Source organism: Cyrtonyx montezumae, unplaced genomic scaffold (assembly GCF_038088225.1).
Source record: "Cyrtonyx montezumae isolate F1298 unplaced genomic scaffold, pur_monq_1.0 scaffold_17, whole genome shotgun sequence".
Taxonomy (NCBI): domain Eukaryota; kingdom Metazoa; phylum Chordata; class Aves; order Galliformes; family Odontophoridae; genus Cyrtonyx; species Cyrtonyx montezumae.
In genome coordinates, this window is record NW_027071903.1 from 24,802,409 (window position 1) to 24,818,425 (window position 16,017).

Sequence of the window (16,017 nt, forward strand, 5' to 3'; positions counted from 1 at the left end):
CCCTGTGCTGTGGTGGCAGCAGTCAGCTGGGTTCTGGGTTGTACTCTGGCACCCCTTGGAAAAGGCAGTTAAACAGAGAACCTGCCCACAGCTCCATGCTTTTCAGGTTTTTAAGTTGCTGTAGCTACTGACATAGTGTCTGTCTTAATTATGTGAGGCATAATGGCTGTTGTTTAGCAGCTGATGGGGCTCATTTCTTTCATTAGTCACTGATACTGAGGGCTGGTGGGGGTACACTTCAAACCAGTGCTTCAACTATTCTTCAGGGTGTTGAGAAACTTCTTTTTATATATATATTAAAAAAATATATATATATATATTTTTTTTTTCATGATGTGGCCAAAGACGCATTGCTGGTGGAAGCTGAAGATACCTGTTGCCCCTCACTTACTGGTTGCTTTTTGATCTTTCTGATCCCTTAGCATTTTTCTTGATTTTTCTAGAAATTTATTTTCCATTGTTTGTTTACAACTCAGAGATTTTACAGTTTGTGCTGTATTGTGTTTTTCTTGTGTTTTCCTCTTGTAAAAAGAAAAGATCTTCGCGTGTCCATTCTTATGGTTATCCTGCTGTATCCTGTTCCTATGGCTTACTCTGTTCTTTGTGAATTCTGATTGCCTGTTGATACACAGAGGTTTTTGTGCTCGTTTGCCATTTCTCCAGTCATGTTCATCACTTAGCTTCTTTTCCTCTGGCAGACTTCCTAGCTCATCTGTTATTTGTGTTTTTAAGCCTTCTTATATTTGTACATTGGTGCTGTTCCTAGGACACCATCTGTCAGAAATGTCTGCTGTGTTTTTCTTAATTCCCTTACACAAAACCTCTGGAACTGCCGCAGCTCTGGAGCCAGTCCTGTGCTGGTCACTGCACTGCCACCCACAAGGGGTGTGTGATTGTCTCCTGTGAGTTCTCGTGCACTTGCACATGTGAAAACCCAGGACTGCACATCCCAGTTACCGTATTAGGTACTTCTCAGAAAATAGAGGCAGTGGAAGCAGAAGCCAGAAGAATCTCCCAAACACATTTACCACTCCCACTCACCCTCCTCCGATCTTCGTGAAATGTCACGCTCAGAAAAGCCCAGGTACAGGGAAGTGGTATTTACTGGGAAAAGGGAATCTTACAGCATTCTTACTGCTTGAAAATAACGAGCTTGAGAAGTTTAAAAAATAGACCACGATGATTTCCTGATGGATCCATGTGTAAAATGAGAGTAATTCAGGTGTACTTTACAGTAGTGCTTTGATAACTAGTGTATCTATTCCATCTGAACTGATGTAGTCGATCGTACTTGTGCTTCAGAAGATCTATCAACAACATTTTTTATCAAAAGGTGCATTATGTGCTACGTGCTGACTTTTTTCTGTGTTCAGTTGGCTCCTCATCTCTTATTCTTTTCCTTCGCAGCAGGTTTGGATAGAGAAAATAGAAAATGTTATTTCTTTCATTCTAACATGCTGCTTATTTAAGGGCTCATTTTGTATTCAAGTGGGGGTTTTTTTGGCCTCCGCTTCTTAAAAGTTCTGCATCTAATTCCACACTATTTAATCTTTTTCTGATTGTTTTACATGATGTATACATTCATGTCTTCTCAGGTTCCAGAGTTCTAAGTCTGGAAAGATCTACCTCCACCGAGACGTTAGGCTCCTGTTCTCTCGGAAGTCCATGGAAGTTGATAGTGGCGCTGCATATGAACTCAAATCTTACACTGAATCTCCAACAAATCCTCAGTTTTCCCCAAGATGTTAGCCAATGGTGGCAAACTGAAGTATTCGTTTTACTGTCGATTACTCCTTACAAGAGCAAATTGGTAAAGCAGTATAAAATTAAATCTGTAAAGGCATGAAAATGGCGCTCGAGAGAGAAGGTTCTTGTGTGATCCTGGACCAGTTTTGTAACAGGTTTCTGGAATGAGCTTTGTGTATTCCACGTAGACTGGAAGCGTACTTCTAATCTTTTTGTACTGTTTAAAACCACTTCATTGGATGTGTTGCAATAGCAATTTCCTAAGTTAGTTTAGTGTTTACACTTTTTATTTTATTTTTCAGTTATTTAATATTTAATGTTTCAGTTAATACTCAAGTGATGTTTGTCTTTAGTGTTCTAATGTAGCATAAATCCTATGTAAAATCATACTATGTATTTTTGGCATTAATATTGAAATCTGAAATATATACAGATGTCTTTAATCTGTGTGATGTTTTAAGTGATATTCATTTAAGTTATTGAAAATGGGACAACGACTGAACTTCCGTAACATTTCATACTATGCAAGCATTCAGCTTTCTTTTCTCTCTTTGATGGTTCCTTTTTTCTCTTTCCTCTCATACAGATCAATGACACTTGCAGCCATAGCATGGAATGTTTGTTTACTTCCCCTTGCTTTCAGATCTTTGATTCATGTTTAGCTCCCTCCATTTCTTTCTTTCCAAAAGAGCCACTTTGATTTTGCTGTCTGTTGGTGTTTCATATAACTCCACCTTCCACACTTGATTTCTCCGATTGTGCTGAAGGATGTACTGTGCAAACAAATTAGCATTTATATCTTAAATATATGCAAAAGCTATGGGACATGTACTTTGTTTTATTTTTAGATAAGGAGGATCTTCATGTAATCCTAAATATTTTTAATAGGTCAATTCCATGTAGGCCACTAGGTGGCTATATGAAGTTTTAGTAGAGATGCTATGTTGGGCATATAAATGCTTTCCAATACATGTATTCCTAAAACAAATCACAGTCAGATAAACAGTTTATGCTAAGTGTTAAACTGTGTAACTGAGAGAAATAAAGCTAGAAGCATTTGATTACATTTTGAAGTATATATTTAATAATGAAAATGAAGCTTTATAATGCTTGCCAAAGATCTCGGAGTTTCTCTGCTGTTTTACCTTGGATCATGTTTTTCTTTACATCACTGTTTTTTCATAGTGTCAGTAATGTGAAAGGTGACCTTCACATATGGGAGTGTAACATCCTTATCTGATGAAGACTGGAGAACGAATGAGTGTGTTGTATATTCAATGCTGCTCTGAGATGAGATGAAGTCAGAGCACCGTGAAATCTCCAGGAAGTCTGCCAGGGACAGTAAGGGAGACCAGACTTTCCAGATGATACTTATCAGCTCTCTTGTCTGTTCAAGTGACTGTTGCTACAGAAGGGCAAAACACAAATATTACTGAACTTGTTTCCAGCTGAAGCAGTATTTTTCCCCTCTGTTATACTGGGTTTTCAAAAGTTAGCATTTGTTATAGAAACTCGGGGGAAATTGTACAAGGAAATTGCTTGCAGTTTCTAGTCATCTGTGTGTCCTGTAGAACTGAAAAAGATCTTGGTAGCAGAAGAGTCAAATACAACTGCAGTTGTACTGCATGTGTAACTAGGGCCTGATGTAGTATACTAAGAATGCATCCTAGTTTCTCTGTATCTAGTGTACAGTCACAAGCAAACAGCATGTATCCTAGAAGTACTTGTCTGTGTCATGGTGCACATCTGCTTGTGTGCCTGATGGAAAAAGGGGAACAGAAAAGGACACTTCTCATTAAAAGTCATGATTTACCTTTAGTGGATTAAATTTGTATTTTGCACCGACGATATGCAACATTTTAATGTCTGTATCTTTAAATGACTTCTTCAGTCTGTCATTTTCTCTCTTCAAAGTGATATATTTATTTGTCTTGAACAGCAAAGAAGTGTGGGTTTTGGAGGCATGGTCAGTACAAGTCATGTCCATGTGATGAGTTGGTGCTGACTTGCAGGGTCAGACTGCACTTAGTTCCTGTACAGATACTGTTCAGAATGAAAATGGTCTCGGGTTATCCGTGTACAGCTTGAAGTAATTTTCCACTCACAGTTGAGTTACACAACTATTAAACACACAGATAAATGTTGAACGTTTGCAAAACATGAACTCCGTTCCACGTGACTTTCTCTGCATCAGTCAGGAAATAACGTTAAGAGGCCATTTGCTTTTTCTGTTTGCTCTTCAGTAGGCTTAGCCTCATGACATTGTTTTTGACAAATGTTTCCAAGTGGTTTGAGGGCCTCTAGGGATGGAAGTTGCAGACAGTCCTGTCTAGTGCTGAACTTCACTTACTGGGAGAGTGTTTTCTAATGTCCAACTTGAGCTTGCTGATGAAGTCAGGTACAACTTGTCCTTTTCACAGTAATCAAAGAAAGCAATTTGCATATACTCCTCAATTATATTTTCTCTATCTGAAACAACTGCACACTGCTCAGCCAGCCTTGCTTACATTTTCTGCCCCTCACATTGTTCTGGCTCCTTGCTTTCACACTGGGCAGTATCTGTCTGGAAATGCCTCAAGCTGGACAAGCAGGGCCTTTCTGTGCCCATTAGCGTGGAAAGGTGGGCAGGTACGTCTCATGGATGAAACTCCTCTTCACATGTTATAATACTTGGATTTTTAGTAGCAGAGGGTGTCAACTTGTCAACTCATCCTGCCTCCCTCTTGCATCCCTACATATTTCTGTGTAACGGTGGAGAACTGACTGGAGATGTTCTCAGCCAGTTCTCTAAGCCCTCAGGGATAACTTCACCCAAGCTGAAAAGATTTACCAGATAAAGAAACAGTTCGGATGCCAACGTCCTATGAACTGATCTTTACTCGTTCTAACGAGCTGACCCACCCCTGCTGCTTTGTTCTGCTGGCCATCTTCACGCCAGCCTGAACCACAGCACGTTAAGTCCTTTGGCCTCTGCATGTTTCCCTCATTACTTCTGGGTAGATTCCACACCCCTCGTCCTTGCGATCTGCTCTTGAAATACGCCCTCAAACCACGACCCAGTTCCTCTGCGCAGCTTTCTTGTATTTCAGGCCTCCGAAGCACCTGTGCTGTTCCTGAGGCTTTTAATTCACGGACACCTTTGCGCTGGGCGCTCTACACTCGCTCCCTCAAAGCACAATGGCGGGGAACCGCCGTGTCCTCTGCGCTGCGGTTTCCGTGAGCGCCGGGCGCGGCGCGTAACGTCAGACCCGCGGAGCGCCGCTCCGAGAACGCAGGGCGCCACTTCCGGGTGACGTAACGAGAGGCGGGGCCAGGGCCGGAAATCGCCCGCGAGAAGATCGGGGCGCGTGGCCGCGCAGCGGGAGGCTGAGCGCGGAGGAAGTGTGGTCCCGCCGGCGCGCCGTCCTGCGAGCCGCCGCCATCTTGTGCGGAGGCGGAGGAGCGCAGCGCTGCGCGGAGGAACGGCGCCCCGCCCGCCGTGCTGCTGCCGCGGCGCCATGTCTGCTGAGAGCCCCGAGCCCGCCTCGGCCGAGGAGCAGAAGGTGGGTGGCGGCGGTCCTCCGGGGGGAGGGGGACCGGGCTCTGGCGCGGGGCTCTTCCCCGCCTCCATCCGCGCCTCGCCGAGACGGAGCGGAGGCGCCGAGGAGCGGCTGCGAGGGCAGCGCCGGGGGGAGGGGGCCCGAGCCTGGGGCCGGGCCGGGCGGTCCCCGCCGCCCTCGCTCGGCGCCACCGCGCCCGAGCTCGCGCTGCGCTCCCGCCCGCGCTGGAGGGTCTCGGCCGCGCCGCGGTTCCTTAATAAATAACCCCGCGTTCTCCTCGGCGGAGGGGGCACCGACACAATGGCCGCGCGCAGCCCGCGCCGCTCAGGGCTTCGAAGGGACGGCGGCCGTGCTGCCCGGCGGCACTCAGCCGCGGTTCGCCCTCGCAGCGCCCGCTGCCGTCCCCGCAGCCGCCGCTGGCGGAGAAGTTACGAAACGCGGCTGTGCCGCCGTGCGGGGCTCTGCGGGGGAACAGCCGTCCGTCCCGGCGCTCCGAAGTTCTCGTTTAATAATTCATCGTCTGCGTTGGGGAAAGGTTCGGGAGTTGGGTTGGGACGGGGCCGCACGGTGAGCCCGGAGAGAGCCCGCTCGGAGCCGTGCCCGCCCTGTGCGGCGCTCCGGGAGCAGCGCTGTAAGAGCAGCGCGCTGACACGCGGCAGCGCCTCGCTGTGCTGCGTTCTAGCGCGTTCTGGGATGCCAGCAGAGCGCGGCTGATGCTGCCGACGAAGTTGGGGTCTGAAGTCCTGAAATGCGCTGCTCCCTGGAGCGCTGCGGTCTGCTGGAGACATTGGATCCCGTGCTGACCTCGTTTAGCTGAGGTCTGGCAGCTGCTCAGGACACATGGAAATCAGTAAAACTTCATTTTCCCTGAGCTTGTGTCCTGTGATGTCACAGCTGCGGATTGGCACTGTGGCACTGCAGTGGTCACTTTCAGGAATGTTTCTCTGGGTTAGCAGAGTGAAGGATTGGCACATTTAATGTTCAGCTCCACAGTGCTTATCCAACCAACCCATCCTGCAGTACCTGCTGGAGATGAAACCCCCGCAGGAGCACTGGGGCAGCATGTGGAGGCTTTCTTTACAAACCCTCACACTGCAGGAAGCTTGCACGTACACTCAGTGAGGGGTGATGTCGACTGAAAACTTTCCATGAGACCAGTGCTTCCTGTTCACTGTGTGAAAACTTGGGATAGTGGCAGGAGGAAGTCAGCAACAAAGGGGCCTTCAGATGGTGGTGAATGTGTGCTCGAATCGTTGGTGCTGTTTTTGCCTTAGAGGTCCGTGTCTTTCAGGAAGCTGTGAGCAGTGGTACCTCTCGTTTCCAGACTGGCTTTTCCCATAACTGTTGAGTTACGCTGCTGTCATGTTTTCCTCATTTTCTACTTTATACTCTTGTCTGACATCTGTTACTGAACAGGATGAGCTTTCTTAAAAGGGCTGACAAGGCTTCTTCCTAGCTGTCCAGTAGATAGCAAATCTCTTGGTTTTCATAAAGATGAAAAGCAGAAGCCATCTTTAAATGTGTTAGGTAACTGCTGGCTGTGCTGGTAGCTCATTTTAATGAAGTGAGCAGACCTCATTAGCTGTGCAAAAATTCCTGTAGAGAACTAAAATTACAACTTGTGTGGTTGTCACTAGGAAGAAGTGCGTGGTACATCTTGATTTTTCTCCATCAGTTGTCAGTCATTTGGTTGCCGCTTCTATAATAACTCAAGGGAAAATACCACTAATGCACTTGGCCTTGTGGGTTTGGATTAATGCGTTTGTGTCCTGATGATGCATCTCCAAGAGAGCTCAATGCCATCTACTCCACAGGAGGTAGAAGGTCAGGACAAGCAGGCAGCGATCTTCCCTGGAAAGCTATCCCAGGTCTTCTCAGTCTGTGGTATAAAGGCCTTCTGAGTGCAGGTGAGCACATCCAGTGCCTTTCTGAGTTCATCTCCATTGTTGGTGTCCCCTGTATCCTTTGGCAAGGAGTTCTGTAGATTAGCTGTGTGTTGTTTGAACTGCTCTAGGTATTTTTGAGCCTGTTGTCAGCTGGTTGTATCTGACACCCCAGTCTTTTTGACATTTTTCTTTGTGTTATGTAGTTTTAGGAGGTCTTTGTTCTTGGTCATGAAGAGAAGGTGACTGCAGTCTGTATCCTTTTCGGCTGCCCTGATGCACAGTGCAGTATTTGGTGTTTTGGTCGCCTGCTGTGTGATGATTTGTCAACCCTCGGGTTTGCATAAATGTCTCCTTTGATGCATTGTGAATGTGTATTTGTGTGAGCTCCTTATTGTTGGCCCTCTGTTCTTAAAAATATCTCCTTTGGTTGGTATTGGCAAAACATGTCCCCTCAAATGCCTCGTGTTGGCTCAACAGCAAGCACCCAGTGATTCAGCATCAGATGTTGAAGTGTTTAGCTGAAAGGACAGCTTTTGAGAAGGTCCAGAGTCAGGGTCGGCATGTTAGGAAAAAAACCAGCATGAATAAGAACAGTGGCTGAACAATGTTTGTCATACACACATGGAAACTGCTCTTCTCTAGTGTGATACTGTGTAGTGGGAGGCAGTATGTACAGCCCTATGTTGTGTCAGGGAAGGCTGCTTGGTGATCCTGAGGGGGATGCTGGCCCAAATGAAGTACAGCTGGACAAGGAGGGAAAAGAATCAGTAGGTGGTTATTTTTCCCTTGAGTGAGTTCCTGTTACTCGCTCACGTGGAGTACGTGCGGTCGTGCTGACTGATGCAGTGCAGAGGATGAGGGCGTGGATGGAAGAGGGTCTGAGGGAAGGGGCTGCCTGGTGGCTCAAAGTGAACATGAAGCCTTGGTCACTGGTCCCTCCTGGTTTCGGTTCCACTTCTTCTTTCTTGACTAAAAGTCTTTCTGTGACTTCAGATGATAACTGTTCAAGAAATGCAGCAGTCAGTGCAGTCAGTCTACATTTTTCCTGAACTTGCCGTGGTTTGCATACAAAGAAACGATTGTGACTGAATACTGGAAAGTGGCAAAATTAGGATGTTGGATGGAAAATATTTTTGAAATGGAGTACAAACAATTGTGCTTCTCGCATCCAATTACTGCGTGAACCAGAGCAAAGGACTGTGAAGTAGAGGTCAGTGATGAAAGGCTGATGTACCAACTGCAATTTTTCCATTTCACATCATCACTTTGAACATCCGTATCTTAGTGTTCTCATAAATACACATATTCAGGGCAGAAATGTCTTCTTTTAACTATCTCTATAATGACAGTGTTGGCCTCCCATAGAAAGGCAGTATTGAGAAATACAGTGTTTATTATTGATATGATAACAGGCACGTTTTTCACAACGAGTATCAATGTATTACAGTTGCAGCAGTCGTAAGTAATCTGCTGAGCCTCACAATGAGGCAGCTAACTGACAAATCCTGTGGTTCTTACCCATCTTTCACATTTGTTCCTGATAGAACCCTTGTTTTGACCCCCAAAAATATGTTCATGGGAATTCTGTTTTTGTTCAAAACTGAATGGCAGTTTGCTTTTAGTAACATCTAATCGCCTGTGAAAGTGAACTGTGTTGAAGAGATTCCAATCCATGTCCAGAAATCTGCCTGCTGGTGAATTACCTGCAGAAGGGTTCTATGTAAATAATTTATCATAATGTTTCTTTTAAAGTCTTGCTGATTTTGTTTCAGGAAATGGAGGATAAGGTGATCAGCCCAGAAAAAGCTGAAGAAGCAAAATTGAAAGCAAGATACCCTCATCTGGGCCAGAAGCCAGGAGGATCAGACTTCTTGAGGAAGAGGCTTCAAAAAGGAGTGAGTTCTTTGTTGTCCCCAGGGTACAGATGAGAAATTCCAGAATTATGGTATCTCTGATTCTTTGCATGAGTGAAAGCTGTGATTTTATCTGTGAAAGCTTAGGGGAGAGAGGTTTTTTTCCTCAAAACAAATGCCAGGCTGGCAGGATAGCTGCATACAGCACCAATGGCTCAGCTGCCATTTTAAGAAACTTAACTTAGAAGCTGACTCGCTGCAGCAGTGATGGGCTTCCACAGAGAAAATACACTGAACACTGAGAGTCAGAATCTCCTCCTTGTTTTGTACTGATCTTATGTTACTATTCTCGCCTTCTCAGGATGCACAACCACTGCTGGTGTTCATGTTTTTAGCATGTGATGGCTTAGTGTTTGCAGCCACCTGCTGACATTGGTGGCTTGAGAGTGGTGGTGTAATTCTGAATATACACACATGCAAAAAAGTTAGAATAAAAGAAGAGTGAGTGAATTTGTGTTTACATTTTGCTCTACATTTGAACAGTGTCTCTTATTTTCTTAGTTATTCAGCTGTTTTGGTTTTTTTTCCTCTTGTTTCAATATTCATGAAGTGATGATGAAGTGAATCATTTTCAGGCATGTTAGAATTCTGTTGTTGGAATAATCCTGGTCTGCCATTATTTCCGAGGGCGCTTTCATTGCTGTCGTGCTGTTACTTACTCTCATGTAGGCCTTTTGAGTGCACGCAGTGATTCCAGGTAGAAATCCTTCACAGGCCAGCTGTTGGAGTTCAGTGCTGATGTAATTCTGCACTATCTGGTAACATCTCCAGGGAGTGGTTACTGTTGCAGGTTTCTGGGTTGAGCTTTCTCTCACCAAGTGGTGTGTGTGCAGCCTGGGTAATGGCTGCTGGGGGTGGGCAGGTGGGAGATGAGGTGATGACTTCCACGGTTAAAGGCAACCCAGAGGAGGCTGAGTGGGTTCAGTGCCTGTGCAGACACTCCAGGGGCAAGGTAAGTGTGTATTGTACTGACTGCTGGTGCACACAGACCAGCATCCAATCCAGAAGGATTGGCCGCAAAGGAATTATGATGGCTGCTGGCGCTCAGTGCAAATGTGATTAAAAAAAACCTAGCAAGATAATCTCCATGAGATCTTAATCTTGGTTGTAGCACTACTTCATGCAAAGCTTGTTACAGCCTATAGTTTTAAATTGGAGGGTAGGGAGGCCAGTGGGTGTTTTAATGCCCTCAGTGTTTGGGATTCAGCTAGTATGATGAAAGATGGCATAGGGGTGTGGGTTCTGATTTTCAATCTGCCTCCTTCAGCTCTCTGTTCATGATGCATTGTTAATACCTTTCTTCCATGTTATATTTTTGGTTACTTCTGTTTAGCATGCTCTATGTCTTACATGAGGAAGCACCTTTACTTGGTGTGAGGCCGCTGCTGTGCTTCCTGCATTGCTGAAGTTTAAAGCAGTGATGATAGCAAGTGTGTTGTCAGCTTTTGTGTCATGAAGATACCTGGATAGATGTAGAATCAGTTTGAAAAGGAGGACGTAATACAGGCCATCTGTGAATAGCTAGAGCAAATCGGAGGAGAGCACGGGAGTGCTTCAAAGAAGGGAATGGGCTCATATTCTAATTTCTAAAAGGTGGAAGGGTATTTTTTCCTGTAGATACTCTTCTAGATGTGTACAGCTAACTGTAGCACAGATTTCATTTGGCAAATAGGACACACTGCCCCTTGCTGTTTGCTGTCCAGAAATGTTCTACACTGTGTGCACATGCCATTATTAGCACACCTTTTCCAGAATAGTATTAAGAATGGATCCCATGTTCCAGTAGGGGGATTCTACTTGAAACTGTCTATCATATGGACAGAGTGAACGGTTAACCATCTCAAAGTTGAGCAGTTCTGTTATTACCTAGTTCCCCTTTAAAAGGTTGTTTGTTTGTTTCTTCAGTCTTGAAGAGCAAAATATGAAAGCCTGTTTCCAGCTGGGGTTACATTATAACTAAAGCCTAGTCTGCAGGTGTGCCACAGTAAAAACAAAAAACAACAAAGAATGGATTATATTTTCAAAAGGGCTGAGTTATGGGAAGACTTACTGAAACTATGGGGTTCTGGTGCACTGGTTGCATGGGAAAGACAAATTCTGTGACTTTCTAGCAGGCTCTGAAAGAGAACATTTAAAGCCACCTTCAGGGGGCCTTGCTTTGAAAACAAACTCTGCCTCTTTATCTTAGGTAAAGACCTTTTAAGTTGGGTGTTGAAATTACTCTTGTTTGGCAACTGCTGCTGCTGAGCATCCTGCAGCTGGTGAGCACCCACACTAAATGAGGAGTGCAGTTGCAAGTGCATAAACACAGCAGGTTGTGATGGCCTCTGTTCAACTGACTTGAGGAGTAAATCCATATAAAGCTAAATGGGGGGTGTTCTGGCTAGGGCGGTAATCCATTTTAAGCAACAGTTGCTAAAGTAAATCTCTGTCCAAAATCTAGTTTTTGGCCTTAGCTGACGATCTGTGCAAATCATGGGTTATGTTAATTAGGGACCTCACAGGAAGATGTAAACAAAATACAACTGTTTCCCAAAGCACTGAGCAGTTAAAGACTTGATGCAGGCCTTGGATGAAACTCCATGTCTCATCTCAGTGCAGTGCTGATAAATTATAATATTTTGAGAAATCTGACAAAGAATGTTAAAGGTAATACTATTAAAATTTGCTCAAATACTGAGGCACACTGTTTTACAAATCCAAACACTTGTGTTCTGAAGGAACTTGGAGCCTAGGATAAGAGTTTCCTTCACACAGTGCTTTTCAGCAGGATTGCATGGTAGACCTGGCTTAACTAAGTAATTGGTTTGGGGACTTTGGGGATTATAGCTTCTGTTTTAATGTATGCAGAAAAAAGGTTGTCTTGTTAGCATGCAGTTTCGTGATGCTTTGATCTTCTGGTATGATAAAGCAGAGATTGTTCTCCAGTCTTAACTTTGTATATTGTTTGGTTATTCTGTCTAGCACAGCTTGTGCACTGCAGCACAAGTTACAAACCCCCAGGTTGTATTTGTGGTAGAGCACAGCCCTTTGAAAAATAGGATTAGAGTAGTGTTCACAAATGTGTACAGTTAAGGCCCTACATGTGCTGCTGAAGTTGCACCATGACTGATGGTCAAGGGAGTGTTCTTCATAGTCTTAATATATATATATATAATTGATATAGAGCTCCCTTGCTAAATGAGAAAATGTTTAACTGTAAATTTTTAACAAACCTATATAACCACCAAATTCAGTTCATGCCTCTGATAACATTTCAGGCTTGTAACCATGTATGTATTTTGTCTTCTAGCAAAAATACTTTGATTCTGGTGATTACAACATGGCTAAAGCAAAGATGAAGAATAAGCAACTGCCTACTGCAGCTCCTGACAAGACAGAAGTCACTGGTGACCATATTCCTACTCCACAGGATCTCCCACAGCGGAAACCATCTCTTGTTGCTAGCAAGCTGGCTGGCTGACGAGAACAGCTGAACTGCATGATAATTCTCATTCCTGTTATTTCTCCTTAATAGTTATTTCTCACCCTCACATCCCCTTTTTCTTTCTTACACTAAGTCGTGAGACTGACAGCTTTGCAGGTAGCGGTAGCATGTGCTGCTATTGTAAGGGAGTACTGTTTAGAGTAAAACGTGTAGTATTTGGACTAGTTAAGAACAATGCACTGATTAAAAAAAGGACAGGTTTGGTTAGAGCAATGTATTCTACTTGAAAATGTACATATTGCCCATTTCCTAGTGTAGGACTGGTTCCAGCAAGTGACGTTGCAAGTTTTACAACTTTTAATGTTTCTGCTTTTGTTATTTCACCTTAATTACAGCATATTTGTATTTAATATAACCTCCAGTTGTGTTGGGTTTTTCTTCTGTGTTTGGGTTTGTTGTCTAAAATAGAGGTTTAGACCACAAGTTGCTAGATGGTAAAGCATGTATAAAAACAAACACAGGGCTCTGATTGAATTTTGTTTCTGCTCTTGAACTTGAACGGCCTTAAACCTGTTTCAGCTTTAACAATAGAGTTTTTACTTGGGCAATATTTGCCCATTCTGGTGTAACTCTTGTGAATCTAGTGCTTATTGACAACTGCCTGTTGAAGCTGGTGTTCTTTTCAGCTCCGTAGCTTAGGACACACTTTTGTTGAAGATGTGAATGAAGTGTGCATGTGCATAGACTGTTGAATTCACTCTTGTGCCATTTTTGTAAATACAATAGTTTTGCACAACCTTTTGCAAATGTCTATTAATTTTACATTTTAAAAAGCAGATAATGTGCCAATCAAAGCACAAGTGATTCTGTACCTTTCCAAGTCTTGGCCTGAAACTAAGAGCCCAGACTCCTGCTACTGAAAGTAAAAATGACACCTGAAATTTGTGAAACACTTTTACTTACTCTTGACTCAGCCTTATGCTTTTGCAGTTGTACACTTTGTTTCGCAACAACGTGCAGCATTCAGATACAAATCTGAAATTGGTGCATTTAAAGGCAGGTGCCCTTCTGTTCAGCAGCTCTTTAAGCTTTTAAGGGTGGAATGCTCAGTTGGATGACATGGAAGGTAGTTAGAGATTTTCCCTTGTGGCAAACTCCAAATCTAGGCTTGCTGAGATTTGATATGCAATTGTCTTTGGGCTATTTTAGACTTCTGGAAGTAAAAGGCTATAACAATTTGGTTTTGTTTTTTTCTTGAACTTCTGAAGTAGTAGCAGTAGTAAACTAACTCCTTGTTTTCTGTTCTACAGCAGCCCCTCATTGGCTTTGGGAAATGGAAAGAACTGGAACATATTTATATGGTGACCTATTGAGAATTGGTCAAATTTTCATTTTTAGAAGATAGAAACAAACATAGTTTGTATGATACAGATTGTGAGCACTAGATTGCCAGAGTATGCAGCTAACGTTAGATAACCTGACGCAGGGTATGATTTGTTTGATGAAATTGGGTATATTAAAATGTAGTGATCTGTGATGTAATTGGTTCTGATAAAGGCAGTCATAGCTGGGTGTTCTTCAGGAGTGTAAGAAACCCTTCAAAAATGTCAGCGCACTGAATCCTATTTTCTTAAAAGAAACAGTTCTATTAAAGCAATCCAATAAAAGAAAGTACTCGTGCAGGTATTGTAAGGGAAACCACTCTTGAAGATGCATGTTTTCAGAAGGATGCACTTTGTGTTGATATATTCAGAAAGGTCTTGCAGGATAGGTGATTGCTACTCAGAGGACTCTGTCTTCTGCAGTGCTTTCCAATGGTAAATATAAGAAAATGATCAAGATGAGGTGAATATCTTAATTCGGTTCTGCTTTGGTTAGAAGATGAGCAAAGTATAGCAGTGAACCCTCTTCAGTTTAGAGGAGTCATTCCAGGGTATTTTTGAAATTGCCAACTTGATTCTTATCAAGTCTTTGTGGCCCTTTGCTTGTAATTAGAGAAGGCCCTTTTCTTCTTTAACTTCTAGCATTGTGAAGAACTTGTGGTTTTTCACAGAGCAGGCTGAAGAAATGGACTGACTGGGTTTAGCAAGAAGTTAGGCTGGAAGCAAACTGAATATATTGGAACAGAGTGCTTTCTGTAGATGTTTGTCCTAATGTGAAAATCCCTCTTTATTGTTTTATGTACAAATGAAAATCAAAACTGAATGATAGGACTGGGCCTGAAACACACTTGAGCGGCTGGAGGTGGCTTGCTTTGTATTGTCTGGTTCCACTGCTGAGTAGCTCACACAAGGTGAGTTTTCTTGACTCTTGGGAAGGTTTTAAAAAAAACAGCCATTTAAATTTAAACATTCCTCTCACTTAGCTACGGATCAGCTCGTCCTGCTGGCTGCTAACACAAGCTCTTTCGCTGCTCACTCAGTGACTTGCAGTTCTTAAGGTTACTACAAATTCAGCTAGAAATAGATTAATTGAAGTACTGTAATACTAACGAGTTTGGTGACTGGTTATGGGCCTTTCCATCTGACTGACCTCAAGCAGCAGGCACAGCTGTTTTGACTCTTAAACACTGTTTAAAACGTAGGAAGTCCAATAATCATGTAACAGTAAAGCAGATGTGACTGTAGATCGATGCTTATTTTCAGCTTACTCCAGCAAGATAACTCAGCTATCCAAACGTATGTACATAATGTATTATATGAGTTTTACCATTTGATAATGACCTTTTTCAAAGAAAACCTGCCCACGCTGTAGACTGGCAGTCCCTTTCATATTTTGCCTTTAAAGATGGACAGTGTTTTGTTATTAGACTAGTGCTCATCTAGGCTTGTCATAGCAGGTAGCGCCAACGTTTTATTCAGGATAGTTAAAAGTGAATTAATTCCAACCACATGGATCCATCCCCAGATTTGTAGCACCAAAGGCTTCCCTCTCATTGTTCTTGATGTAGTAGGACAGTGTATAAAAGCCACGGGAGTACATTTTGTTGGACATAATTACACCCAGTCAAGATGTTAAGGTGATAAAAATGTCAATTGTTCTTTACAAACTTACACATTGTATAGTATACAGAATAAATTGATCTACTTAGTTTTTATTGCAATGTGGAGATCTGTCTCGTCTTTACTGTGGTTTCCTAAATGATCCTGCATACTTCCCTGTTCTCTATGGAAAGTTTCTAAGCCCTAAATCTTGCTACTCTGTACCATGAAAATATGACTGGGTTTTGGTTTCTAGTATGTTAGACTACAGAATTACTTTAATGTAATCACATTTATATATATTTCAGTGCTTATTTTTCTAATAAGGCAATTAAAGCTTATTGTTTGAAAACTCCGTAACAGATGATTGTTTTGGTCCCTTACACTGATTGAAGGGGATTCCTGGGAGCTAACCTGGCATTTGGAGGTTTGCATCGTTGCAAGACTGTGTTAACCTGAACTTGGCAGATTCCAAGAAATGGAGATACTGGGCAGAATCCAACGACTTGCAAAGTCACTGTGACT

The 16,017-nt window shown here is 43.2% G+C and overlaps 2 protein-coding genes across 6 annotated transcripts in view; both read left to right on the forward strand.

Moving 5' to 3' along the window:
• ATOSA (atos homolog A) overlaps positions 1-2,812 on the forward strand; it is a 41,945-nt gene extending 39,133 nt beyond the window's left edge. For all 5 annotated transcript variants that reach the window (XM_065733865.1, XM_065733861.1, XM_065733862.1 and 2 more), the window contains one exon: positions 1,596-2,812. In XM_065733865.1, coding sequence (XP_065589937.1) covers positions 1,596-1,749 — 154 coding nt within the window. In that variant the 3' untranslated portion in view covers positions 1,750-2,812. The remainder of the gene's footprint in view (positions 1-1,595) is intronic.
• A 2,303-nt stretch (positions 2,813-5,115) lies between these two features.
• On the forward strand, positions 5,116-15,614 carry ARPP19 (cAMP regulated phosphoprotein 19). The gene is made up of 3 exons (XM_065733834.1): positions 5,116-5,288; positions 8,944-9,066; positions 12,377-15,614. Exons 1-3 carry the CDS (start codon positions 5,244-5,246, stop codon positions 12,545-12,547), a joined length of 339 nt encoding a protein of 112 aa, XP_065589906.1. The 5' UTR covers positions 5,116-5,243; the 3' UTR covers positions 12,548-15,614.
• Positions 15,615-16,017: the final 403 nt, after the last annotated feature.

Excerpts from the sequence above, each read along its gene's own strand:
- ARPP19 (XM_065733834.1), top strand. The coding sequence starts at position 5,244 with ATGTCTGCTGAGAGCCCCGAGCCCGCCTCGGCCGAGGAGCAGAAG. Across the intron at positions 5,289-8,943 it reads CCTCGGCCGAGGAGCAGAAG|GAAATGGAGGATAAGGTGAT; the intron begins GTGGGTGGCGGC and ends ATTTTGTTTCAG. Across the intron at positions 9,067-12,376 it reads GGAAGAGGCTTCAAAAAGGA|CAAAAATACTTTGATTCTGG; the intron begins GTGAGTTCTTTG and ends TTTGTCTTCTAG.